This window comes from Erpetoichthys calabaricus, chromosome 1, assembly GCF_900747795.2.
Source record: "Erpetoichthys calabaricus chromosome 1, fErpCal1.3, whole genome shotgun sequence".
Lineage (NCBI taxonomy): Eukaryota > Metazoa > Chordata > Cladistia > Polypteriformes > Polypteridae > Erpetoichthys > Erpetoichthys calabaricus.
The window spans coordinates 353,762,163-353,789,575 of record NC_041394.2 but is presented as its reverse complement, the minus strand read 5'-3'; the positions used below and the strand labels follow the sequence as shown (position 1 = coordinate 353,789,575).

At 39.3% G+C, this 27,413-nt stretch overlaps 1 protein-coding gene across 1 annotated transcript in view; it reads right to left on the bottom strand.

Annotated features, from left to right (window-relative positions):
* Positions 1–9,565, bottom strand: part of LOC114669285 (zinc finger protein 665-like) — a 53,075-nt gene extending 43,510 nt beyond the window's left edge. Inside the window, exons 1-2 of the mRNA XM_051936022.1 lie at positions 9,482–9,565; positions 585–911 (exon numbers count right to left, since the gene is read on the bottom strand). Coding sequence (XP_051791982.1) covers positions 585–873 — 289 coding nt within the window. The 5' untranslated portion in view covers positions 874–911; positions 9,482–9,565. The remainder of the gene's footprint in view (positions 1–584; positions 912–9,481) is intronic.
* Positions 9,566–27,413: the final 17,848 nt, after the last annotated feature.

Genomic DNA, 27,413 nt, shown 5'->3' with positions numbered 1-27,413 from the left:
TTGCATTATTAGATGGTTAACAAAAAAATATGACCAAAGAGTGGGATTTAACAGATTAGTATTTCTTGCTACTTAACATAACTTTAAAATGCTGGTAACTGTTTTGTTTTCTGTACTTTGGTACCAAATTAGTACTGAAATATAAGTTCTTGTGACGTCGAAGCCCCTCAAATGAAAACACTGCAACTTTTTTTTTTTTTAAATCCCACGCTATTAGTGTTAACAGACGAGGTCATGGTTGTGATGACCCCCTAACCAAACCCCTCCACAGGCTTTCTCCATTATGATAAATACATATAGTCCGATAAGAAACATTTAACTGTTAAATGTCACGCTCCCAAATTTCTGTAGTTATTTAAATAAACGCTTCTTGTGTAATTTAATAAAAGGAAAAGAATAAAAAAGAACTTTGCTCACTTTCACCAAAAAATTTGAAACCTCAGCACATTTCCATTTTTCACATAAAGAGCATGAGAGCCCAGACCCACACTCCCTGACCCTACAATCAACACATGTTTATTTATATTATTTTAGAATATAAATAATATATTTTACAATATTTTATTATATAGTTTTATACTTACTTGCTCCTGTTGAGATCTCCTCAGTCCTCTTTGTGTCAGATTTGAAAGGCCCAGACCTCACCTTGAAGTCAACGGGCTCCACGCTTCTATGTTTGTGCATCTCGCCAATGACCGCCATCTCCTCAGCTTCTTCTTTAATGCCCACGGTCACCAGTTCATAATCCTCATCTGTAACGCCCAGACTCTCCTGTTCGGAGTGGACGGACCCCCACTCACAGTCCTCCTCTTTAACTGTTACAGTCATTATCTCCGTGGCACTTATGTCACACGTTTCCTGTTTCATTTCCATCCTGACGTTGCCGTAAAACGGCAGCTAAGCCTTCCTTGCTGCTGAAAGAATGAGATTTAATTCCAATTAAACTTCTAGAGCATAAGAAATCTGGCAATTGAGAGGAGTCCAATTAGCCCATCAAGCTCGTTTGTTTAGCTAATAGCTCATCGAAACACTTCTTAAAGGTTGTTAAGGTTTCTACTTCAACTATGTTTAATTCAGTTTATTGTTATACAGCTTTGCTCACCGAGTACAGGCGCAGTGCATTGTGACAAATTCTCAGCTAAAATGCAAGTACAAATTTTACAAATCACTAAACACAGAATTAATACACATAAAGACACACAAAAAAAATTGTTTCAAACTGACTAACATAAATGGAGCCCAGAACTCTCTGTCAATAAACTAAATGTTAAGTTATTGACCAGTTGACATGTCTTGGCAGTTTGTTTCACACTCCCACAATTCTTTGCACAAAGAGGTGCTTCTCAATTAAAATCTAAAGAAAAAGTTGATTCTCTTACTGTTAAGAGAGTTCAGAGAAATCACACTGTACTATGCTGATGGTCACTCGGCACTCTTCATTTCAAATTATGAAGTGTTAACTGTGGTAGAAAATTAACATCTCTCTATTATAATAAAAAAATCTCGGGACGAGATGTGACTTTTTGGAAGGAAGTCCCACGCGATGGAGACTTTTACCATGAGATTCGATCAAGTCATGCCATACTTACAACTATTTTCAAACAAGACCACGATCATCAGGTGCATTCTGGCACTTAACCTGGACAGACACAAATCCATTAAAGGGCTTACTTATGAACAAACACACTTACAAAGATCTAGTTTAGAATCACCCATTCATTTAAATATGGCAGCGAGAAACGATGAAGACAAACGAATTAACGCAAAAATTGTCGATCGGTTACACGGCAAAGTTGTTAAATGCGTATCAGTAGACTATGCTGAAACAGTTGGTGGTGATGGCGCGGAAGATGAAAACATCAACTTACAATTTCACGAAGAATATCTACAACCGTTAACCCCATCCGGTATTCCACTGGCCGAATTACCGCAGAAAGAAGGATGTATCGTAATGTTATTGCGTTATTTATGTCTGAGTGACGGGCTATGCAATGGGATAAGATTAGTTGTATTCAAAATTGGTCGAATAATTCTGACATGTCATATTTTAACAGGCGACAAGAAAGGTCATGTAGTACATCTAACATTAGACACCAAAGAAGATCTTGATATGCCATTCATATTAAAACGTTTCCAGTGAGAATAGCTTTTGCTAAGACAATTAACAAATCACAGGGTCAAACAGACGAAAAAGTTGTTTTATTTAATAGTGAGAAAGAAACAATATTCACTCACGGGCAGTTATATGTTGCGTTCTCACAATGTAAGTCCAAACACGGAATTAAAATTCAATGCGATCATGAAGAAAAGTTAATTCCAAATATTGTTTTAACTGAAGTTTTAAAGTAAAAGTGAAAATAATGAATTTGTAACAATTCCCACGAAAATAACAATCTCTTTAAATTGTATATTCGGTTAACCAAACCAGAGTTTGGCGAGGGAAGCAAGCAGGGTGCGGAGCCCCCTAGTCTTATTAAAGAAAGAAAGAAAGAAAGAAAGATCTCCTAATAGGCCAATTCAGTTATCAGGCAGGAGAAAAGCTTGTGATTGTATCTTTTAATTACTCTTTGGCAAAATGCCTTGGAGGGACCGTTCATCAAAAACAGTTCATTACAGCCTGGTCAGAATGATCAGAGAAACAAAGAATAGAAGTTCATTTTATAAACTATTAAATTTACATACAGCGTCAATCAATGCAGATATTTACTCTGGTTGGTTCATTGGTTTACACCCAAATGATTTATATAAAATGAAAGTCTATTATATTATATTCTGGTCCTTCTTTATACCTTTGAGTTACACCACCACCCTTGAAATTTCTGCGCATATAACGATTGTCCATTCTCATTGCTTATAGGACATCTGCTGATTTCTTAGTCATCCTTCAGTTCATTTTGTATATTACATCAACCTTTCTTCTGGTACATTCTTTATTTACTTGACCATCTCAGTATTTTTCCTAACCCAATTCTTATATTTCAGTGTTCATTTTGTTGTTCACTTCACCTTTATCTGATTTCCTGGTATGCCTGAACAGGTTTCTGACATTTATTAAGCCTTTATGCTATTTCTTTAAGATGAATGTCATGTTACCCTAAAATTATTCTTCCACAAAACCAAACTTTGAAGTCAGACATTAAGGTCCAACAGGCTCTAAGAGGACCCCCTCCCACTGCTGTGGCCCACCAGCATTCACATACTTGGACTGTACTGTATTTAAAGTAAAAGTGCCAAAAGGCAGGCCAGCTATTCTCATTGATTTTGTATGACAAGTTTACAGAAAGAAAGCAGAGACATCATTTCCTTCGTGTTGCACGAGCAATGTAAGCCGACTATTTTTCTTCTTGCGTTTGTATACATTGTCAGGTCTGCCGTGACTGTGAAAATATTTGTGAATTAGTCACTTTCTAGTGGAGTGCTCATCACTTACAACGCACTCCACCCGTAATGTGCCATCTTGTGTGTTCTCCTTCCCCTTGTCAAACAGATTTTGGCCATATACTTAAGACTTCTACTGACATGAAAATATTTTGATGCCATTTAATGCGGGATTATACTGTGATATCTTTTCACCTCACCAAAAACAGCTTTCACATCTACAGTCTTCCAGATTTGTCTTTCAGCATGAATAGTGAAGCAATGTCAGTGATTATAACAGCACTTTTTCTGAGATTATTTTGTAGTTATCTGCAGTAGAGAGACAGCAATTTACACTTTGACAGTGATGGTAAATAATGTGTAACAGACGGCCGGTAGCTCAACCCAGCCAGGACCACCACAGAATGGAACAATGGGGGAAGGCAACCTCTTTGGGACACTACTTCCCCCAAGATGCCAGATGGCAGCTTCCCTGGATTGCAGCGGTGCCCCGGATTCCCACATGGCACCATGGAACATGTAGTTTTATGCCACAGCCCTGCTGGATACCGTGAGTGCCGCTGCAAGAGAACCTGGAGAGTCATGTCTCACCCATAGCCCGGAAGTACTACCAAGTCACGGAGATGAAAGCCCAGAAGTACCTCTGGGCTGAAGAAAATTCAAGTTCTCCATCTGACCCGGAAGTCCTGGCAAGTCACGTGGATGGAAGGACAAAAGCACTTCTGGGTCAGACCACACACATATTATATACAGTATATATAAGGACTGCTGGGAACCCAGCAAGCAAGCCACGGTCAGGTGGAGATGGACGAAGCTTGTGGAGATGTGGAGGAGAAAAGAGAGAGAGAGAATTGTGTTCATTATTATTGTAAATACGTGCCTGTTTAATGTGGCTGTGGTGCTTAGAGGGCACTGTTTAAAGAAGAGAATTATTAAAAGATCTTCTTGGTGCTTTTACCTGGTGTCCCGAGTGTCTGTCTGTTGGGTTTAAAGGGGCAACAGTGACCCCTAGTGTCCACACTGTCAATAACAGTGACAGGAGAGGGTTTGCCAAGGTAAAAAGTAGTACTAGGGTGTTGTAGCGTGTTAACTTCTCACTACATTCATAATGGCTAAGCAAAATTACCCCTTTTATTGGCTAACCGAAAAGATAACAATATGCAAGCTTACAAGGCAACTCGGACCCCTTCTTCAGGTAAGATGTAATGATCACATGCAATGATTATGATTACATGTTGCCTAAAGATGAGGCCTGAGTTGCCTCGAAAGCTTGTATATTGTAATCTTTTTAGTTACCTGAGGTAAAAAGGAAATTCAAATATGGCCAAGCTTCTTTGTAATTTCATAAATGACATGTCTCAAAGTTTAAAAAGGGTGTATTTAAAAACAGAATATCAGATAGAAGAATTAATGTATGATCCGCACGCAACCAAATGATTAAAATGAGCATGGATGATAAGGTTTCTTAAAAATCCTTCTAGTACATGCAATTTCATACCCAAATACATTTTTAGCAAAGTTGGCAGGCTACAATTCCAGTTATTATGCTCCATTACAATTTATTAACTCCCTATAAAATTGTCTCTCCTTCATAAACAAGTTCTGATGAGCTGGCTTTGGCTTGACAGTCCTACTTTTTCACCACAAGGCCTTTTCCTTCTGGGACAAGGAATATATTAGACATGAGGCAAAAATCACTTATTGTAAAGTGAAGTGTTTAACAGCAACATTTTACTGGTTCCACAGTTAATTGGTAAAAATGAACATATAATTGCCTATTCTGACTTTTGTTCATCTTATATAAGCCAAAAACCACTGACTCACTCATCACGAAATCTCCCAAACAATGAGGACTTGAAATTTGTAATGTAGGTTACCCTTGGCCCATAGATGCTCGCTAAGAAATGGTTTTAAAAATTTCGTGGTCCAAGTGCAAAATTTCTTACAGTTTTTTACACCAGTCTGTCTTCTCACGAGAGAACTACTTCATGGATTTAGATCGTTTTTGTTCTATAATTTGCTTGAACATTCCGTTGATTTTGCGACTTCTCTCATCGTGCTAAGTATCACAGTTCACTTACAGTACCAATGTATTAACGCAAATCCGAGAGAGACTCGTCGGCCTGCTGGGAGGGGGGCCGGGTCCTCCTCACTCACGCATCTGCCTCAGGGCCTAACCTTAACTCCACTAACTTGGCGAACGAGAGAGCTTCTTAACGGATTTAGAATTTTTTTTTTTCTATAATTTTCTTGAACATTCCAGTTGATTTTGTGACTTCTCTCATCGCGCTAATAATCATAATCACGCTAATCTGAGACAGAGGCTGCGAGACGAGGGTAGGGGGAAGAGTGACGTCAGGAGTGGGGAGCTGGGCGGGGCACCCCCTTACTGTCCTGTTTCACTAATATGCAGTCGGAGCCACGGGGGATGGCTAGTAATGTAATATAATAATAATAATAATATGAAGAATATTAATAATAATAATAATAATGTGAAAACTTCTCTTCAAAATTAGAATCTAAAATGGCATGCGACTCTATCCCAGGAGTTTTTCCCTCTTTAATTAAAAGCAATCACACCACTGGCCACTTTCTCATTAGTTTATTATCGATAAATGAAGTTGGAAAATAGGACAAAAAGTAAAATAATTTTATAATGTACTAAATTCATAATTCTTATCCTCCAGTGACATTTAAATGTCCAGCACAACAAAGGGAACACTGTCACTCAATCTGGATGTTTTCTTACATGATTTTTTAAATCAATAACAGAATAAGAACATTGCTATTTAAAGCATTGCACAGACACCATCCAATTAATAAAATTCTCCTCAGAGAGGCAATTTAGATCTTTATTTTCCCAGTTTAAAATTAGATTTAGCTTTTATGTTGAGTTATGTGAGGTATATTTGGATTCTCTGAATTAAGCAATATGCATATTTGTGTGAGCCATGTCATGCATGATACTTTTAAAAATTAACTTTTTATTAACTGCTTTCCACATCCCAAGAAAATATAACGCAAATACTGATAAGTTCTTTTTTTTTTTTTTTATACACAGGATAAAAAAGAAAAAAAAATGTAAGCATAAAACATGGGACACCAATAGTATTTATATTAAATATTAATTTATTTAAAGTGGAAAAGCATTCACAAGGTAACAGATTTTCTTTTTTCCCCTCTTGGCAGCACCACAAACTTATTAATGGACTTAGATTGTTCTAATGATTTTTTAAAAAAAAGTTTATCTAGACGAGAACAGGCCATTGAACCCAACAAAGCTCGCCAGTTCTATCCACTTAATTCCTCCAAATAACATCAAGTCCTTAAAGTCCTACTGTCTACCACACTACTTGGTCGCTTATTCCACGTGTTTGTGGTTCTCTGTTCCTAATGTTTGTGTGAAATTTACCCTTAACAAGTTTCCAACTGTGTCCCCGTGTTCTTGATGAACTCATTTTAAAGTCACAGTCTCGATCCACTGGACTAATGCCCTTCATAATTTTAAACACTTCACTCATGTCTCCTCTTCATCTTCTTTTGCTTAAACTGTAAAGGCTCAGCTCTTTTAATTTTTCCTCATAACTCATCGCCTGTAGCCCTGAATCAGCCGAGTCGCTCTTCCAGCACTGCTATGTCCTTTTTGTACACTGGAGACCAAAACTGCACTCAGTACTCCAGAAATCAGTACATACAAACTATATACATGATGGTATCCTTCTGGAAATTATTTTCTTATCCCACTGCCGAGGCGCCCCCCTATGAAGAGGAAGATTTTCTGCTCTTTAAATTGAGAGACGGAACAGTCCCCTACGACTAAAAATGGAGCTTGATTCACTCCTGAAAGAGTCTTATATTTGTTTGAAGTGTCTGAATAACATTTCGGTCTCAAAAATCTCCTGTGTAACTGTGCAAATCTGTGACCCAAGCATGACAACGTATGTGGATTTCACTTTCACCAAACAACAAATCTTTTATTTCTCACGGATAGGCCTCTTCATTGGGAAGAAACACTACTTGTCCCTGATGGCAACATGAATTAGACGATCTACAAGTCTCTCACTTAAAGTTTAAAGCCAAACAATATCTACATACTTCTGTCATATCATCTATGTCTATATATTCAATCTCTTTTCACTTTTACCTTTTCGTCAAAATCGCATTGAATTTTGATTCCATGTTTGGAATTACATCGTGAGAACGCAACTTATAACTGCCTGTGAGTGAATATCATTCTTTTTCTCTACACGAACTGTGTCTGACAACAGCATTCACACAAATGAGAAATGATTGAACCGTGTGCGTGGTTGTAAATGTTTTAGATGTGGGTGGGACTTTTCCAAATCTCTTTGCATAAAGTCTTGTTTTGCGGGGCTTGAAATTTTCTCTCACAGGATTTCACTTTCACCAAACAACAAATCTTTTATTTCTCCCAGATACGCCTCCTCATTCGGAAGAAACACAAATTAGACAATCTACAAGTCACCGACTTAAAGTTTAAAGCCGAACAATACATTTGATCTCTTTTCGCTGTTCCATTGTTTCACTGAGTAATAATTTCCGTTTGCTTGCGCTAATGCAATCTTTACTATCAGTTTTTTGAGACTCTTGAATTTTCGTACTTTCATTATCTCTAACCTGCTCTGCATGTGTATTGCGCCAACCTTTTTGAATTCTTTACGACGTTCTACTTTGTCTTTTATTTCCGGCCCCGGGTGTAGTTAAATCTCTTGGCACAAAGACTTGTCTCATGGGATGTAAAAGTGTCTCTCTGAGAAAGTCACGTCTCGTCTCTCTTCCCAAGATTTTTTTTATTATAATAGAGAGATGTCAATTAAATTTAGCTAGGATGATACAGTAGTAGCAGCATGTAACAACATTACAGGGGGATCTCCTTAGGAATTCTTAATTCAGTTCATTTTTTTGTTTGTTTAGTACACTTCACTAAGTGCAGGCACTGTGACAAGTTCTCATGTAAACTGCAAGTATAGATTTTATAAATGTCTAAAACCAGAATTAGTACGTTGATAGAACTTAATCCCCAAGAATGTAATTTGGCTTTTTACAAAAACTAAATAAATAAAATTTTCACAGCTGCTTGGATTTATACCATTATTAAGGTTTTGGTTAAGTTTTACAGCAAGATGCCCTTCCTGACAATAACCCTCTCTGGTTTTTCTAGGCTTGGGACCAGCACCAGATTTAAATAATAAATAATAATAATAATAATAATAGTCTATAAATAAAAAGGAAGAAAATTAAAAAGAAAAACACTTCAGACTTGGCAGCTGTAACCAACAACATCTGTCTAACTAATTGCTGAAATATGGCCAGTTGACAGCATAGAAAATGAAAAATATATATAAGCATAAAACATGGGATACTTACAGTTTTACCTTAAATTTAAACTAATTGGATTTGAAAAGCATTAACAGGATAAAAAAGAAAAACTAATAGTATTAATATGGATTTTTAAATTAATCGAATTTGAAAAGCATTAACAATTAAGCATTACTAGTATGATATAGTAATTATATTACAAAGCGTTCATCTGAGCTAAAGGAGGCGTTATCAAAATGTAATGATGTGTTCACAACTTTGAAGATGGATCTTCGTACATTCTGTACAACAAATTCTGTATCCCCTTCACATACGAAATATGATAAACGAGAGGAGGCCATTCAGTTCATACAGCTCGTCTCTTTATCTAACAGCTAAACTGTCCCAATGGCTGCTCTTTGACTGAACTTTGCGTCACTTGTAGCTGTGGGGTTTCTTTTAAACTAACAGGCAATGCAGAAAAGAAGAAGGCGCTATTTCTGGGTGAAGTTGCTTCCTTCTCGAGCTCAAGGTATTCGGCGATCAGCGGAGAACACCAACTGAACGTGTCTGGGAACTTTGAGGTAGAAATCGGAGTCGACAACCTGTCGTGTTTTGAGTCGCAAACAGGAGACCCGCCGTCCATGAACTGCAAAGAGAAATTCACTCGAGCAGGACCCTTAAGACTCGGCTTGCCTGTGATTCAAATCGCGTAACACTGACTAAAGCGAATAAAGAAAAATCCATCACCCGTAAAGTGACGGCCCAAACTCGGATCACTTACCTTGTGTCTCTTGGTAATATGAGAAAGGCAACTGCCTCGTTTGCTGCTTGTAAGTCACAGACACACGAGCCGACATCCCTTTTCGTCGCGTTTGTGACGTCACGCGGCACGTCGTGTTGCGTTGCCTGCCGTTCGGCGCACGCGCTCTCTTTTGTTTACATGAAGCTGCTCGCGGCTGTCTCTGCTCCCCTTTAAAACGAAAAATGAGCAATTAGGAAAATGATTTTGTTAATTGACGTAGATGTGCTATAAAAGTATAATCTGTGTGAACACTTAGCCTTACTTTAAGATAGAAATCTTGAACTTGCTTGAAGGTTTGTATTGCTTCAAGTCTCAATATATTAGACGCCAAATGGTTCCTGTTTTGAGCATCTGTCTTTATTCTAGTCGGATTTGACAACCGCTTTTCATAAACCGTTCGATTGTATTGTCCCTCGGTGTGATTTCTCCGCGACATAAGTTTACAAAAAATCAGTTCTGACAAGAACACCAAATAGAGTAAGCAGTTGAGTATGAAGTAAGATCGACGAGTCCTTAAACAAATGGGCAGATTGTTTTAAGAAACATTAACAGCGCTGTTTCTCACTTATTCGATAGATTCAGAGAGCCGGTATAGTTTTCAAGGCGCATGCTCGACATTTCAAATTACATTCTTGATATTGAATGCATAACTAATGTTTGTTAGTATTATTAAATAAAAAAATCTTGCATTTATTAAAAAAAACCTTTCACGTGTGCCTGTGGTAGAGTGCGGCGTGACGTCATCAAGTACGACGGACACTAAAGGTGTACCGAGTTAATAAAGAATCCCACCACCTACAGGCAGACAGACAGGGACGGAGGGTAAGTGCTCGGGCTTTTGACGACGACACTGTATATGGCTACGTGAATCTTCATTTCCTCCACTCGGAGTTACCACACACCTCAAACTTTCTGTAGATGCACAGGTTTACTTGGCTTGCTGTGGTCTTGGACACGAGTGCGAGTGACTCTGTAATTAGGACAATCTAAATGAGAACAGACCATTCAGCTCAACAGAGCTCGCCAGTCCTATCCACGTAATTCTTCTAAAACACCAAGTCTAGTTTTGAAAGTCCCTAAAGTCTTACTGTCTATCACACTACTTGGTAGTTCTGTGATTCTCTGTGTAAAGAAAAACGTCCTAATGTTTCTGCAAAATTTACCCTTAAGTTTCCAAATGTGTCCCCATGTTCATATTAAACTCATTTTAAAGTCAAAGCTCGCAAGTTCTGTCCACTTAATTCCTCCAAATAACATCAAGTCCTTAAAGTCCTATTGTCTACCACACTACTTGGTCGCTTATTCCAAGTGTCTGTGGTTCTCTGTTCCTAATGTTTGTGAAATTTACCCTTAACAAGTTTCCAGCTGTGTCCCCGTGTTCTTGGTGAACTCATTTTAAAATAACAGTCTCGATCCACTGGACTAATTCCCTTCATAATTTTAAACACTTCAATCATGTCACCTCTTAATCTTCTTTTGTTTAAACTGTAAAGACTCAGCTCTTTTAATCTTTCCTCATAACTCATCCCTTGTAGCCCTGAATCAGCCTAGTTGCTCTTCTCTGGACTTTTTCTAGTGCTGCTATGTCCTTTTTGTAGCCTGGAGACCAAAACTGTACACAGGACTCCAGATGAGGCCTCACCAGTGTGTTATAAAAGTTGAGCAGAACCTCCTGTGACTTGTTTTCCTCACATCAAGGCGCTATATAACCTGACATTCTATTAGCCTTCTTAATGGCTTCTGAACACTGTCGGGAAGTTGATAGCTTACAGTCCACTATGACTCTTAAATCCTTCTCATAAGGTGTACTCTCGATTTTCCGAACTCCTGTTGTGTATTCAAACCTCATATTTTTACTTCCTATGTTTAATACTTTACATTTACTGAAATTAAATTTAATCTGCCACAAATCTGTCTGCTATCCAAGTCGTTCTGCAATGATATAATGAATTCCAAATTATCTACTAATCCAACTATCTTGGAATCATCTGTAAAAGTAACCAGCTTGTTACCTGTATTAATATCTCAATCATTTATATATATTAAAAATAGCAGTGGCCCTAGCACTGACCCCTGCTGGTCACCACTCTTAACATCAGCCAGTTCTGATGAGGCTCCTCACACCATCACCCTCTGCTTCCTGTGTCTGAGCCAATTCTGAACCCATCTACAAACATCACCTTGAACTCCCACTTTTTTTAATTTGATGCCCACCCTCTCATGTGGCACATTATCAAATGCTTTCTGAAAGTCCAGATAAATAATCTCATCTCCACTCTGATCGCATCCTTTTGTTGCTTCTTCATAGAATTCCAGCATGTTGGTAAAACACGACCTCCCTCTTCTGAGCCCACACTGACTGTTCAGTAAAACAGTCTTGATGTGTGGTTGCTCAATCCTATCCTTAATAATAATGGTCCATAGTTGATTCATTTCCTGTACAGGTATTCAGGTCCGTCCGCCCCCCCCCCCCCCCCCCCCCCCCCCAAACCCCCATTTCCCTATGACTATAATGACTAATGTCATATCACATTTGAGCTTGTGTTGTACCGGACCATTGTGGTGATGCAGGAGATAAGTCCTGTATATGTAGCTTTATCATGCTGAGCCCATCTAGGCTGCATGCCACCAGGTATTCTTAGCGAATGCAACTACCAGGTCCTCTTTAATTTAATTAGAATATTCATGAGGGTCAGTAATGGACTTCTTTTTGTCTGGCTGCTCCACTTTGGGTTCCCTGTGGCAAATTGGTCAGTCAGGAACACAAATCTCAAGACAACAGAGCTTCAGACGAGGCCTCCACCACACCGACCTCACACTACTGGATGGTGCCAACATGTAGTAGGTGTTTGTTGCTATGTTAAATATGACATTATTTATGATGTTGTGTGTTTGTGTGCAACGTTTACTTCCACAAGATGAAATGGGTGAACATTAAACTTTACAAGTAGTTGAAAACAGCACAGAAGTTCTATTGTGTCTGGACGCTCATGGTAACCATTGTGAGCACCTATTGTAAGTGTAGAAGTCCAAATTGACTTAAATTCATCCCTTGATATTGGCTTACATTTAATATCACTTTAATACAGGTTTTTGTTTTTTTGAAGTTTGTATACATATTTTTGCCCCCTCTGTGAGTGTATATATATATATATATAGTAGCAGTAGGGCGTATTAGTGCTCCCTTGAAGAATACCAATATCAATCCTCCACTCCCAGACACGTTGCCACCCTTCCTCCCAGCTCAGCTCAGTGTCTGGGCTTTCCCAGAGTCCTTTTATACCCCCTGACCCAGAGGTGTTCCTGCCCAACAGTCCACAAGTCCTTATTACTTCTGGGTCAGGGTAACAGTCCTTTTCTTCAACCTGGAAGTACGTCATTTCTTCTGTTCACGTGCCCAGGACATACTTTCAGGTTATACGGCACATAAGAGTCCTTGAGCCTCCCTGCACCATCCTCTGGTGGGCCCCACGGTGTCCAGCAGGGTTGGGAATAAAAACTCCACTGTCCATAATTCCCTGCTGGTCTTTGGGGCACTCCCATGCTACAGGGAGGGCTCCATCTAGCGGCCTGGGGGTGCTGGCCGGGATAAACAGCCGGCCATCTCTCACAATATATATATATATATATATATATATATATATATATATATATATATATATATATATATATATATATATATATATACCCATCCATCCATCCATCCATTTTCCAACCCACTGAATCCGAACACAGGGTCACGGGGGTCTGCTGGAGCCAATCCCAGCCAACACAGGGCACAAGGCAGGGACCAATCCCGGGCAGGTTGCCAACCCACCGCAGGACACACACAAACACACCCACACACCAAGCACACACTAGGGCCAATTTAGAATCGCCAATCCACCTAACCTGCAGGTCTTTGGACTGTGGGAGGAAACCGGAGTGCCTGGAGGAAACCCACGCAGACACGGGGAGAACATGCAAACTCCACACAGGGAGGACCCGGGAAGCAAACCCAGGTCCCCAAATCTCCCAACTGCGAGGCAGCAGCGCTACCCACTGCGCCACCGTGCCGCCCATATATATATATATATATATATATATATATATATATATATATATATATATATATAAACTGCTCAAAAAAATGAAAGGAACTCTTTGAAAACACATGAGATCTCAATGGGATGAACAAATCCTGCTGGCTATCTCTACTGATATGGTGATGTGTTAGGAACAAAAGGATGGAAATGAAAATGATCAACCAACAGAGAGAGGGCTGAATTCAAAGACACCCTGAAAATCAAAGGGAAAAAATGATGAGGCAGGCAGGCGAATCCATTTGGCCAATATTTCATTGCTCCAACTTCAAATTGTACTCATTAGTTTGTATGAACACCTGTCCACCACATCTCTTACACACCCTGGAGACTGTGCTGGGAGACACAGCAGACCTTTTGGCAATGCCACGTATTGATGTGCCTGCCATCCTGGAGAAGTTGGACTACCTGTGCCAGCTCTGTATGGTCCAGGTATGGCCTCATGCTACAAGTAGTGACACTGACCATAGCCAAATGCAAAACAAGTGATAAAACAGATGAGGGGAAAATATCAGTGGGCTCCCTCCACCTGTTAAACCATTCATTCCTGTTTTGGGGGTCATCTCAGTGTTACCCCTCTAGTGCACCAAAGCAGCTGAAACTGATTAACAAGCCCCTCTGCTGCTTAACTGACCAAATCAATAGCCCTCAAGTGTCAGTGACTTGATACTATACTCTCATTCAAAAGGGTTCATTTTAATTTTTTTGAGCAGTATATATACTAGGGACAGACAGACAGACAGACAGACACTATGGTCTGTACACACACCAGAATGAAAATAAAAAGAAAGATAAGAGAACCTCTGTCTTGTCAGTCCCAGTTCCATCGAGGCACCACACAGACGTTTTGCTGTTGATATAAAAGGAGCGTCAGTCACATTTCTTGACACACTTTTGCAGAATAATTTGTTGGCTGGATGTCCTCAGTGTTAGTGTGTTCTTTTTCATTATTACTGCTTTACGTGTAGCACCCCCACTAATTTTGACATCCCAAAACAACTTAGTTCAGGGCCCAGGGTTGCCCCAGTCTAAACACAGACTAAAATTCCAAGTTCTTTCAAATGCTAAGAACTGGAGACTGGTGGTTTTAAATTTCATAAACCGGCCATGCGAAGAGAGTTGCTATTGGTAGGTTCATTAAAGGTAAAAGCATAAAAAATACAAGGTGAATCAAAGTTGGGGTCAAACCAATCGGAAGGTTGCGGGTTCGAATCCCGTAAATGCCAATAGGGACTCTGCTCTGTTGGGCCCTTAACCTGCAATTGCTGAGCGCTTTGAATGGTGAGAAAAGCGCTATATAAATGCAAAGAATTATTATTATTTATTTAAACGTATGCATAGTTAGTGCAATAAAGAATTATTCAGTTTCTCTGTGGTGTGAATTACAAAGTTATTAAAAAATAGCAGTTTAAAAATCCTGCAGACCCCCCTCCACTAAACTGAAGCTGCTTGTTCTTCTCTCCACCGTAACGTATCCACCGCTGACGGGTAAAATGGCGTGATGGACGGCAGTAGCATATTTCCTCCCCGGCCCCAGACGACAGACACATTCTCTGTGTAACGGGATCACTCTGTCTATCTGGATATAAATGGCAGGGGGTGGACGTTGTGTGGTGGTGAATTACAAATTAAAAAAAAAAAGAAAAAAAAAGATTTCAAAACCTGCAGACCTCCACCAGTAAACTGAAGCTCATATAACAAAGAATACAAAAGTGGTGCGAATTCAATTCAGCCTCCGAATGCCAGCCAAACGAATCAACCACCCTAAAAGAAAAATAAAATAAAATAAATCATTAAAACCTAAAGAAACGACAGCCAGCCACAGCCAAGAATAAAAAGAAAACACGTCACTCTCTTGTAATCAAGTTAGGGACGAGTTAGCAAATGAAGCTACGATCTTCCACTGCATTGTTTGCTGAAAGGATCACAGCAGCAGCCTTAAACCCCATTCAGCATAACACCTACTTTAAAATAAAATAACACTGAAATCATCAAATCCATTTAAAAACCACAAGCGGCAGGAATGGTTACGTCGCCCACTTGTCTCGGTCAATACACACCGCGTCTTTAGCACAGTATAGTAATCACGTCCTGAGACGAAGCAGAATAAATTCTAAATGAATAAAAATACCGGCATGAGTCAACACGTCAACTTACCGCGCTTGTAAAGTCGCACTTGACGATCTTTAAATGACGCAGCAGTCAAGGTAGAGAGGATGATCGCAGGATGGCCTCTTGTGCGCTCGCTTTATAAAAATGTTGTGTTTTGGCACGTTCATTGTACGTTTTAATTTTATGTAGTTAGTTATTTATTTGCTATGTGTTATGCATGAAGTGTTTTCATTGTTTATTTAAATTGCATTAAACGTTTCTGCCATGTAGGAAGCAGGGGCGGACAGGCCATTAGGGCATTTGAGCAATGGGCCGCGTAGTCTTATATGGGTCGACCGTTTCATGAAATACATTTTATGTAATGGTTACTGTTTGACATTAAAATTAATTTTAAAAACTACTAAACATTATCTGTCCGGTACTGCGATTTATACAGTCCTATCAGGGCCGGATTTATATGAAAAGAGGCCCTAGGCTATTCCACTTATGAGGCCCTTTCACCTTCCATTTTTAAGTTTTTTTTTTTTTTACTGTTATTTTGTCTCATTGAAAAAAAATAGCAATTATGAATAATGAATTATATATATATATATAATCATGAAAATATAAAATAAAGCACGTAATATACATTTTAAAATATACAAATTAAAACATATGTTAAGAACTTACCTAGAATTCCGCGAAATGAAGATATTGTCACAAAAAAATTTTCAATGGTCTATAAACACTTCACTAAAGTATTGAACCTACTGAACTCAAAAGGCGAGAATCAAATGATCGTGTACGCAATCCTAAAATAAGAATCTTTTCTAATAACATTAACACGTGTTTCATATTATCGAAGTAACACGAATATAACCGAACGTCGGGATATCAATAGGTCTGTTCGTTTGTCTGTTCCAATCTACACCAATCTGCACTTTATTTATGCAAGAACAAACCAGAGCTTAGTAGCATACGGCACGTCAATATTTGCCATAGCAATCAGTGAACGTATGAACTATACTTTGGTGCAATCTAGTATATACAAACGAATAGACCCAATGAGCCGAACGCGTTGATCTTAACCAATACATTTTTATGTTTGTTTATTAGTCACATGCGTAGAATTTCTCCTTATTTTCGGTTCAGTGTTTTAGTGTTCACTGTTTTTAGAATAGTGTAATTTTAATTTTGCTAACAATTTGAATGTAGGCCCCTTTTAATCTTGAGGCCCTAGGCTGAAGCCTAGTTAGCCCATAGGAAAATCCGGCCCTGAGTCCTATATACTATACCGTATTACGTCATCAAGTTGTTTTAGTTGTCAGTACACAACATTGCAGTGAAAAATTTGGTCAAAACTGCCTTTTACCGATTTCTGTTTCGGTACCGCTACATTTCGGTTAGCATATACATTACTGTGATTTATTTTATCTCATATCTAATATTTAAATTATTTATACTAAGAATTAGCTTAGATTTTGTGTTATGCATTTTATTGTTCTTGTCGTCGGCGTGAGCGATAATTAATAGTTTTCAGCTGCGATTATTAGTCTGATGAAATAAAGTTATAAAGCACAGCCTAGGAATTTTTAACATTAGGATGGAACATTTATAGTTTATCGTTAAGTTAATGGAACATTTTAATCATGTGAGGTTTTCATTATAATTTATTCACATTGTAAATGAGCAGCTACTAGCCTACTAGGGTACTGGCACTTGGACTTGACATTGACATTTGACATGTACTCTAATAACGTGTAAGCCCTGTTATTAAATTTTTATTTTTCATTAAATTTTATTTCTAAGCATGTCGTCAACTTTTAAGTTGTGTCTAAACAACAGTGTACAGATTAAGTTTGGCAACAGTTTAGATAGAGTTCATATCATAGGCTCATAGCAAGTAGCGAGCCGTGTACTCATCACAAATTTTATGAAAATCACAATGAATAATGAGTGGATCGACCTCATCACCTCACTCGTTGAAGGATGCCCAGGTCGGTTTGGAGGCCCAGTCCACTCCTGGTAGAAAGAAACCGTAATTGTTATCTGATACTTAATAGCATTGTTGCATTTACTTGTGTACTGCACACAAACTTGCACAATAATGAGTCTATTAAGTAGGGCTAGGTGATAAGGCAAATAAATGAATAAAACCTGTATTTTTGAAAATAAATGTATGGCCGATTTATGATTTGTTTAGATATTTCAATACAAAAATCACTATTGATTAGGAAAAAAATACAAAATGAGAAGGTTGCCCACATTTTGCAAACTGAAAATATACGACTGTATCCTCCTTAAAAATACATAAACATATTGTGGTTGAAACAGAAGTCTGAACAATCTTTAAGAAGAATCTGGATGATACTCTGGAATTAACAAAGTACATCAAATCAGAAATCAAAAATGAGGTATTGGGGACAGCTTAGCTATTTGCTAAACAAACAGGCTCAATGGAGCGAATGGTCTCCAGTCATTTGTCAAATTTCTTATGTTACAGTGTATAGATTTGTCAAGGAAGAAAGTGCAGACTATTCCGTACTTTTTTGTGTGAGTAATTTGTTTTAATTATAATTCTTTACATTTATATAGCATTTTTTCACTACCCAAAGCACTTTTACACAGTGAATGGGAAGCCACTTTGACCACCACTAATGTGTAGCATCCACCTGGATGATGTGACGGCAGCCATTTTTGCTCCAGTACACTCACCACACATTAACTGTAAGTTGGTGAGGTGGTGAGATAGTTAGCAAATTAGAGATTGGTGTGTGTTGGCAGAATGAATAGGCCATGGAGGACAGTTTAGCAGGTGTAAAAGCTAGGGGGCATCCCAATCAGGATGGGAATCATAAGGCGTCCCGGCTGTGTATTGCCCCCATTTTGTCCTTCCTTCCATTTTGGAATGATTCCACCTCCATCCTGGGTGGGATGCCCAACTGTCCTCTGGGTCATCAAGATACTCTCCACTTTACAAAAGATGCCCAGGGATCTTCAATGACCACAGAGAGTCAGGAACTCAATTTTACATCAAATCTGAAAGACAGTGCCATTTTTACTGCAGAGTGTCCCCGTCACTGCAGTAGGGGGGCATTAGGATCCACATTCAGAGCACAGGGTAAGCTCTCCCTGCTAGGCCTAACCAACACCTCTTCCTGGCTTTTCTTAAATGGTCTCCCAGGCCTGAACAGGTTTAGCTTCAGGTAGATGACCTCTTCTGAAGTGCGTGGGCTATGGCTGCTGTAATCTACATTTGTGGACCTCATTCTTCTTCCCTGTGACCTCCACATTCCTTTCACATCACTAACAGGGAACTTTCTTTAAACCTTACAGGTTTTTCCTTTTACAAACTCACCATTCTTCCGTACAGCTCAGACATGCCTTCAGTTACTCCTACAGGTCAGTTTTCTTTCTTTGGTTTTTCCTTTTTCATTCAGTTTAGCTTGTAGACCACATCAGTCAGCTTCTCCCCCCTGCTATAACTGCAGATCTCCGGAATGACCCACCTGTAGTGGAATCTCTTACTCCAAGTGTACTCTGATTGCCCTCTGACTGCTCATTACAGATAGACTGCTTGTTTTTCACCCCACTGTCACCTGTCCACCACTGCAGGGCAAGATGGCATCGTGGACGGCACCAGCATATTCCCACCCCAGACCCAGATGTGACACATTCTCTTTGGAATGGAATCGATAAGTCTAACTGGATCTAAATAGTAGGGAGTGAACCTTGGGTGGTGCATGTTGAAGCAGAGTGAAGAAAACCCCAGAGTGGTTGGTCATGGACTTGGCTTTATCTTCTTCTGTTGCTTTCTTGCATTTGTCCCATTCCGATGGCGACTTCTGTTTTAAGTTCTGAAATGAACTCGATGTGCTGCCACTTTGAATTGCCATCGTCAACATGCAAACTTTGCATTTTACACTGGTTTGTTCAACATCCGAATGTTCACATCTAAACCAATTCTAGAGAACCGACTTAACATCACAGCCTTTCTTTAGAATGAGTCATTTGGAAGAGATGCACCACTTATTAAAATAAATAAATAAATCCATCCATTATCCAACCTGCTATATCCTAGCTACAGGGTCAAGGGGGTCTGCTGGAGCCAAACCCAAGGCAGGAAACAAACCCCAGGCAGGGCGCAAGGCACACACACACCAAGCACACATACGGGACAATTTAGAATCGCCAATGCACCTAACTTGCATGTCTTTAGACTGTGGGAGGAAACCGGAGCACCCGGAGGAAACCCACGCAGATACGGGGAGAACATAAAAACTCCACGCAGGGAGGACCCGTAAATAAATAAATAAATAAATGATTTTCTTGTTTGAATATTACTTTAAAACAGGGGTCCCCACCTCCAGTCCTGGAGGGCCCCAGTGGTTTTCATTCTAACCCCTTTCTTAATTAGTGACCTGTTTTTGCTGTTAATTAACTCGTTTTCCTTTCATTTTCATTGACTTGTTTTTTTAAGATTTGTCCCCTGAATTTCTTCATCGTTCCTCTGAATTTCTTCATTTCTTTCCTTAAATGGCACCCAAACAGAAATGAAATGTGAAGTGAGTGTCCAAAACTCAACAGAAATTAACCGGCTGTGGCCTGACTTGAAGAGAAGTGATTGGGAAAGGAATCCTAGCAACATCTAGGAACAGAAAAAGGTTGGAAAGGATTGACAATTGACTTGTTCTATTAAGATTTGTTCACCTGAATTCCTTTGTTGTTCTTCTAAATTTCTTAATTTCTTTCTTTAAATGGCACCCAAACAGAAATGAAATGTGAAGAGAGTGAGCCAACAGAAGACCAACTAAGTCAGGGCCTCAAACGCCAACCAATTTCACCCCAGCCAGTTGCTTAATTAGACTCAGATTGTTGTTGTTAATGAAACCCATTCTGTAATTCCATGGCTTGTTGCTGCTGTCTTTGTGCAATAGCAGACATTTCTGAGATTGTTGATTTTCTCTTTTCTAACAGTTCTGTTAAAAAATGTTGTGGGGACCTGAGCAGATCAACATGCCTGAGACCTTCACCTTTCTTTCTTTTCAGATATTGTACGATGAGTATCAGTTGTTTTGGCTCATTTTGTATCTTGTTATTGTTTGGCTGCTAATTAAGGAAAAAAGAAACAATTGAGGGGTTTGAGTCTTCAAGAACAAGTCAATTAAAATTAATTCAAAAGAAATTAAATTAGCAGCAAAAACAGGTCACTGATTAAGAAAAAGGATAGAATGAAAACCTGCAGCCACTGCGGCTCTCCAGGGGCCTCATGCATAACACCATGCGTAGAATTCACACTAAAACACGGCATACAGACAAAAGCGGAAATGTTCGCACGCACAAAAAAATCCAGAGGCATAAATCTGTGCGTTCGCCAACTTCCATGTTCTTCCGCTACATAAATCCCGGTCAGCGTGAAAAGTAACACACGTGCATGCACCTGCTGTCCCGCCCCAACTCCTCCCAGAATTATGCCCTTTTGAATATACAAATCAATATAAATAGCCCTTAAGCTCAGCGTTCTGTGAAAAGACAATGGCAAAAGCATAGGGGAAAATAGAAGAATTTCAGCAAATACCAAGTGGAGGCAAAGAAAAACGTACTATTTGTTGGTTTAAACAGTGATATAAACAACAAAAGGAAGTTGATCGAGTGACAGTGTGTCGAAGAAACTCGAAAGCTCAAGTTCACAAAGTCACACAGTGCCCAAATTAAAAAAGAAGTTGTCAGATATCAAAGTTGGCATGAAAAGGTGAGTCGTAGCCCACCGTCTGAGTGTCATAGGGAAGCTTATAAAGGTACAGAGAAATGAAAAAAAAATAGGGACACAGTGGGAAAAAACCTCAAAATGTCAACTTTAATCTTCAAATTTCCACTTTAATCACGTAGATTATTTTGTCATTAAAGTAGAACATCCATCCATCCATTATCCAACTTGCTATATCCTAACTACAGGGTCACGGGGGTCTGCTGGAGCCAATCCCAGCCAACACAGGGCACAAGGCAGGAAACAAACCCCGGGCAGGGTGCCAGCCCACCGCAGAAGTAGAACATCATAAACTTCATCTTAAAATCGTTTAATTTACTCGTTTCTCAAATACCATCATAACTAAAGTAGCACGTTAAATGCTTTGGTTTGTATTCTGTGTGTTCTTCTATGTGCTGTGTGTGTAGGGATGGGAATTGATAAGATTTTCACGATTCCGATTCCATTTTCGATTCTGTTTAACAATTCGATTTTTTATCGATTCTCCTATTGATTCTTATTTTTAAAAAAGGAGAACACACAGGTCGATTAGCTTAGAACTTTGTTTTATATCTTATCTTTGAACAAGATAGACATTTAGGAGTAGCATGACCTTACAAACCCAACAGTGAGATCTTAAGAGATCCACAGCCTACGGCTCCTCGATGGGGTGCCACGGGGTCCCCAGAAAAAAATTTGTAAATGTAAAATAATAATAAAATAAATATTCTTCTGTAGCAATAACAAAGTATAACATAAATTATTCTGTGGAAATTACACAAGAATGTCCAGTAACATTTACACTCTCCTTTTTAAAAGTACTGTATATATGAGCTGAGCACTCAAAAATAAAACTACATCAGCCAGCAACAAATACAATCAACTCAAGTCCAATGGGACTGTGCACTGTGCAATTCTGCAACCATCAACTATTTTGACAGCTACATCCATGTTGGCCGCATTATCAACAGTGGCTGCCACAACCTTGTCTTTGATACCATACTCCTCCAAGATCTCATCAGTCTCCTCTGCTACAGCTGTCCCTGTCTGTGCCTGGTACACTGGTTTGGTTTTGATGACTTTTTCTTGAACCTGGCCATTCCTGACATAATGCAGCGTTACTGTGAGGTAATGATCTTGACTAAAACTTGTCCATCCATCTGCAGTGACGGCTGCCTTCAACACATGTTTCAGCTCAGAAATGGAAACGCATGAAACATCTGGTAAGAGGAGAACATGCAACTTTGACATTCCCTGACTTAGCCTACAATTAAACACATTCACTTACCGAAAACCGGGGGCATCTACTGTGGCAAACGGGTGCAAGCCTTTTACCACAAACTTAGTCACTGCTTGGTGACATTCGTCTATCCTGGCCTGTGTCATTTTTTCTTTTCCCCGCCTCTGTGAAAGGAGAAGCTACAGGTAGACTGCAGCGAGAACTGCCAGCATCTGAGACAGCCAGACTCTGTCTGTCTCTCTCGTCATGGTCATCTAAATGCAATGCACAGTAATAGCAGGTTTTGCAATAAGGCAAATCGCGCTAACATAATATGCAATGTTAGTTGATTAGTTACCTGCCGTATTAACGGGAGAGGACGTGCAAACGTTACCGCTGCTACTGGGTTGAGATTCACTAGTCTGGAGCGGATCAAAAACACGACATTCATTTAAGGTTATCGCGTGTTTTGTGAGCAAATGCTTTTGCATATTCGTAGTGTTTCCTCCCATTGATGAAATATCGACTTTGCAAGTATTGCAAGTTGCCCTGTTGTCATCCTTTCTCGTAAAGTATAACCAAACTTTTGAGCATTTGTGCTGCTTAGGCGCCATGTTTCCTGCTGGGTAAATGACACTACGCAACGTGGTGACGTCATTTGAGGCGACTGGAATCGATAGGGGAATTGTTTGCAAAAATGGTAAACAATTCCAAGGAATTGAAACAGTGGGAACCGGTTCTCAACAAGAACAAGAACAAGGTTTTCGATTCCCACCCCTATGTGTGTGTGTGAATCACTACGTGCTTCTTAAACGGGCTTTCTCTTCCTCCAACAGGACACATAATCCAATACATTTGTGATATTACAGCTCTCTGAATAATTAAAATACTGAGATGTATACTTGATATCATTTTCATGATGATAGGAGTTAAAGCATGTTATTAAACATGGGAACACGGTGGCACAGTGATTGTTCCTGCCTCCCGCAAGATGCTTGCTGTGCCATGTGCGACCTTCAATGAAATACTTTATTGCAGCAGTACCGTCTCTTTCAAACGTACTAACCTCCAATTCCTGTCTTTACTTTTCTTTCTCCAAATACCCAATCGCCACACAATCAGCTCTGTAATAGACGTGAAGCCATTTGTAAGCTAAGAATGCCGACTCTTCAAAACTTTTAAGGAACATTGAAATATCTTCATAGTACATGTTTAATTATTCTATCCATCTATCCTTCCAGGATCGCATCAGTCCCAGCAAGAATACAGCGCGAGGCAGGAACAATCCATGAACTAGCTAGCACTGCGACACTGTGTCCTCATGTGTTTATTTTTTAACAATATAGATTACAGTGAAAATCGTTTAACACGAAACTGAGGGGACTGAAATATTTTTTCATGTTAAAAGAATTTCGTGTTAAAGGATATTACAAAAAAAAAAAACATGCAGTATATTCAACAAAATTAAGTTTATTAGAGTACATTTTATTTACATAGATATGTATATATGCATGTATTTAATAAAAATGGGAGCATTCTGAGATCTCGCTTGTTTGAACCAAACAAGTAAAGCCGTCTCTAAATCCTCGTGCTTGGCCGTTCTCATCCATTTTCGCTCTGGCTCAAACTTACTCCGTTCAAACATTTCCGTAATTTGCTTTCTTTTTTTTTTTTAATTACTGTATTGTTGATAATGTAGAGATAGCAATATCAAAATCTTTACAGATTTCCGTTTTCGTCTTCTGTTTTTGATCAACAGCCTTAAGAAGCTCCATCTTCATTTTAAGCGAAATAGCAGTTTGCTTTCCCCCTGAGCTCTTTGCCATTGTGCTCGTAAAAAAAATTCTTCTAAAATAGAAAAAAAAACTCGAACCAAACTCACTGATTTTTACTCACACTGCGATGTACTCGTCACCGAATTACAAAGCTAATTGATGAGAGATGAGATGTTTTTATGTGGCGTTTGTAGGGGTGGAGGGTGAAAGTAGCTTAGATAAACAAAATTGGCTCGTGTCACAGGCTATTCCGAGGTTATTTCAAAGCCAAGTTAGCCTCCTTTCTACGAAACATGTGAAACCACCTCTCTTTCATTTCACACCCCTCTTAAATCTCGCCTGTGTGGCTGGTGTTTTCCGTATTTTGTTCATTCCCAGAAGGGAAATCTTTTCATGTTAAGCGATTTTCGTTTCGTGTTAAGAGAAAAAAATGCATGAAAATACATAGTAGTTTGTCGTGACCGTTGTATTATTTCGTGTTAACCGATATTTCATCTTAAGCGTTTTCGCGTTAAACGTATTTCACTGTATTTAAATGATGTTAACATTTTATCTGTATAATGTAAACATATTTTGCTGCATTTCATCTAAAAATGATATCGTCATCCTATGTAAATATGCACTTTATAAAGTGGCACATGTTGTGCAATATTATAACTGTAGCGCAAGTTTACAGTGAGGTGATTACTTATAAGTACAGACAGTTCTACAAGGAGCACTTCATGGACTGATTGAGTGCATTTATAGTTCTTGGGATGAAACTGTTTCTGAACCGTGAGGAAAGGCTCTGAGGCATTTGCGGTATGGGAGCAGTTCAATAGACAGCATGGCTGAGGCAGCGTGTGCTTGATGCTGTATACCGATAATTCTCTTTCCAATCAGCTGCTGTAGATCTGTGATTCCACACTCAGATACAGTGGGATAAATACTCCGAGTGGTGCAGTGAGAGTAATATGGAAATAGATGATCTGCTGTGGCAACACCTAACGCCAAGTTTAGTTTTTATACATTGCGATTTGAGCATGGAAACAGGAGTACGCAATATTTTTGTTCATATGCACCGTTTATACATGAGGCCCCAGGACAGGAGTTGGGGACCCCTGCTTTAAAACATTCATTCAAACTAAATGATTTAATTGAAACAAATGCACAGCCCTACTATTACATATTAAACGGTTAGGTAATAAGTGTTTTGTTTTATTTAGAGGTCCTTGGTAGACTGTTACAGGGGCTTGAGAAATTTTTATTGATATTTGTTGAAATTAATTGGGTGACTTGAGACAGCTAGCAATGCATCATTATGTTTGCCATTGAGGAAAATTCTCTAGCAGATGTTTCCAGGATCAGCATCTATTGGGATAACAAGAGATACGGTGATGTGCAAATGTATGGGCCCCCTTGCTTAAAATGTCTGCTACTGTGAATAGTGAAGTGAGAAAAAAATGAACGGATCACCACAAGGCATTGAGTTAAAGGTGACACATTTCTTTTCAGCCTTTTATGCCAGATTAGTGTATTGTTTTTGTTTTGTACAATTGTACTGAAACAAAGGGGGTGCCATGCAAAAGTTTGGACACCCTCAAGATGTTTGAGGTCTCATATTACTTTTCCCAAGGTGGTCTCAGACCTTCCTTAGCTCACTAGGACTATGGCTTGTTCACAGTCATTATTAGGAAACCCCCCCGTGATGCATGTATATCAAGGTGGTGCTTGACTATCAATGGTTTTCGCCTCACTCTTTACATCATTTCAAAGAGTTCGGAGAACCAACCCATTTAAATTGATATTTTTTGTTTAGCACATTTTACCCAAAGAGATTTGGAAGTTAGGCCAACGTAATGGAGTAACATCAGCCTAGTGACTGCTTTGAACAAGGGTGGCAGAACAGATTCTAAAAGTTGATCACCACAAGTGAAGAACCATAAAGCTAGCACAACAAGAAAACATAAGTTAACAATATGAGAGAGATCCACAGAGCAAAAAACATTCATTAACAATTTGACTGATATTCACAGTTTTCAGTCACTTCTTAAACACATTGAAGAAGTCAGCAATTTGGATGGTGGTCAGCAGCTCCTTCCACCAACTAGGAGCTACACATGGATTGAGATTTGATACCATGCAGAGATGGCATCACCAGACGCTGTTCAGGGGCAGACCTGAGTGGGCTTCCATCTTAAATGCACTTCCTCTTAATTTCCACTGGTGTCCTTGAGTATGTGGTTCACTCTTAAGTCAAAAGAATTCAGCTGGATCAATGGTTTCAGTGCCTTTGAGGACCCCACACGGTCTCCTCTGCTCTATCACAGTAGCTAGGACATGTCAGTAAGTACTAGGATGCAGGGCTGTCTTAACACAGGGGCACAATGGGCACTGGCCAGAGCAAAGTGGCCCAGGATGTTTCTGATGCCTATGTATGTTTCTGTTTTGCTATCAAAAGAGTGGTCCCAGCGCATGACTTTGCTCGTTGGCTTATGATGCTGGTAAGACGGCCCTTGGTTGATCTTCTCTGCATGGCTTCAAATGCTCCTATATCTTTCTGGTAGCATGGTGACCAGAATTGCCAACAATACTTCAGATGTGGTCTCAATAGTTAATTATATAGTCCAGACATAACAACCCTTGATTTATGCCCAAAAATATATCTGTAGGTGTTTTCCAAGAACTATCGCTGTCTCCCAGTGACATCTATTCCATGTCAACAAAATTTTTGTGCTGGCTTGAGAAGTTGGATGCAAGAGCAGTAGTCGGCTTAAATCCAGCACAGCAGTTGTTTATAGTTTTGAATAAAAATGTCTGAATAGAGGAGTGAGAGGAAGCTTGCAATCAAAGCGGTTGGTGCCTGATGTTTCTTGGGGTTCTTACGAGTCTGCGTACCAGTGTTACCTCAAATTGTGTCGGCAGGAATTGGGTTATTTGAAGATGAGTAGTTGATATTTCTTACCATTTGCATGTACAGTATACTGTACACATGCCTTTTCTTTTTCTGACTGGTGCC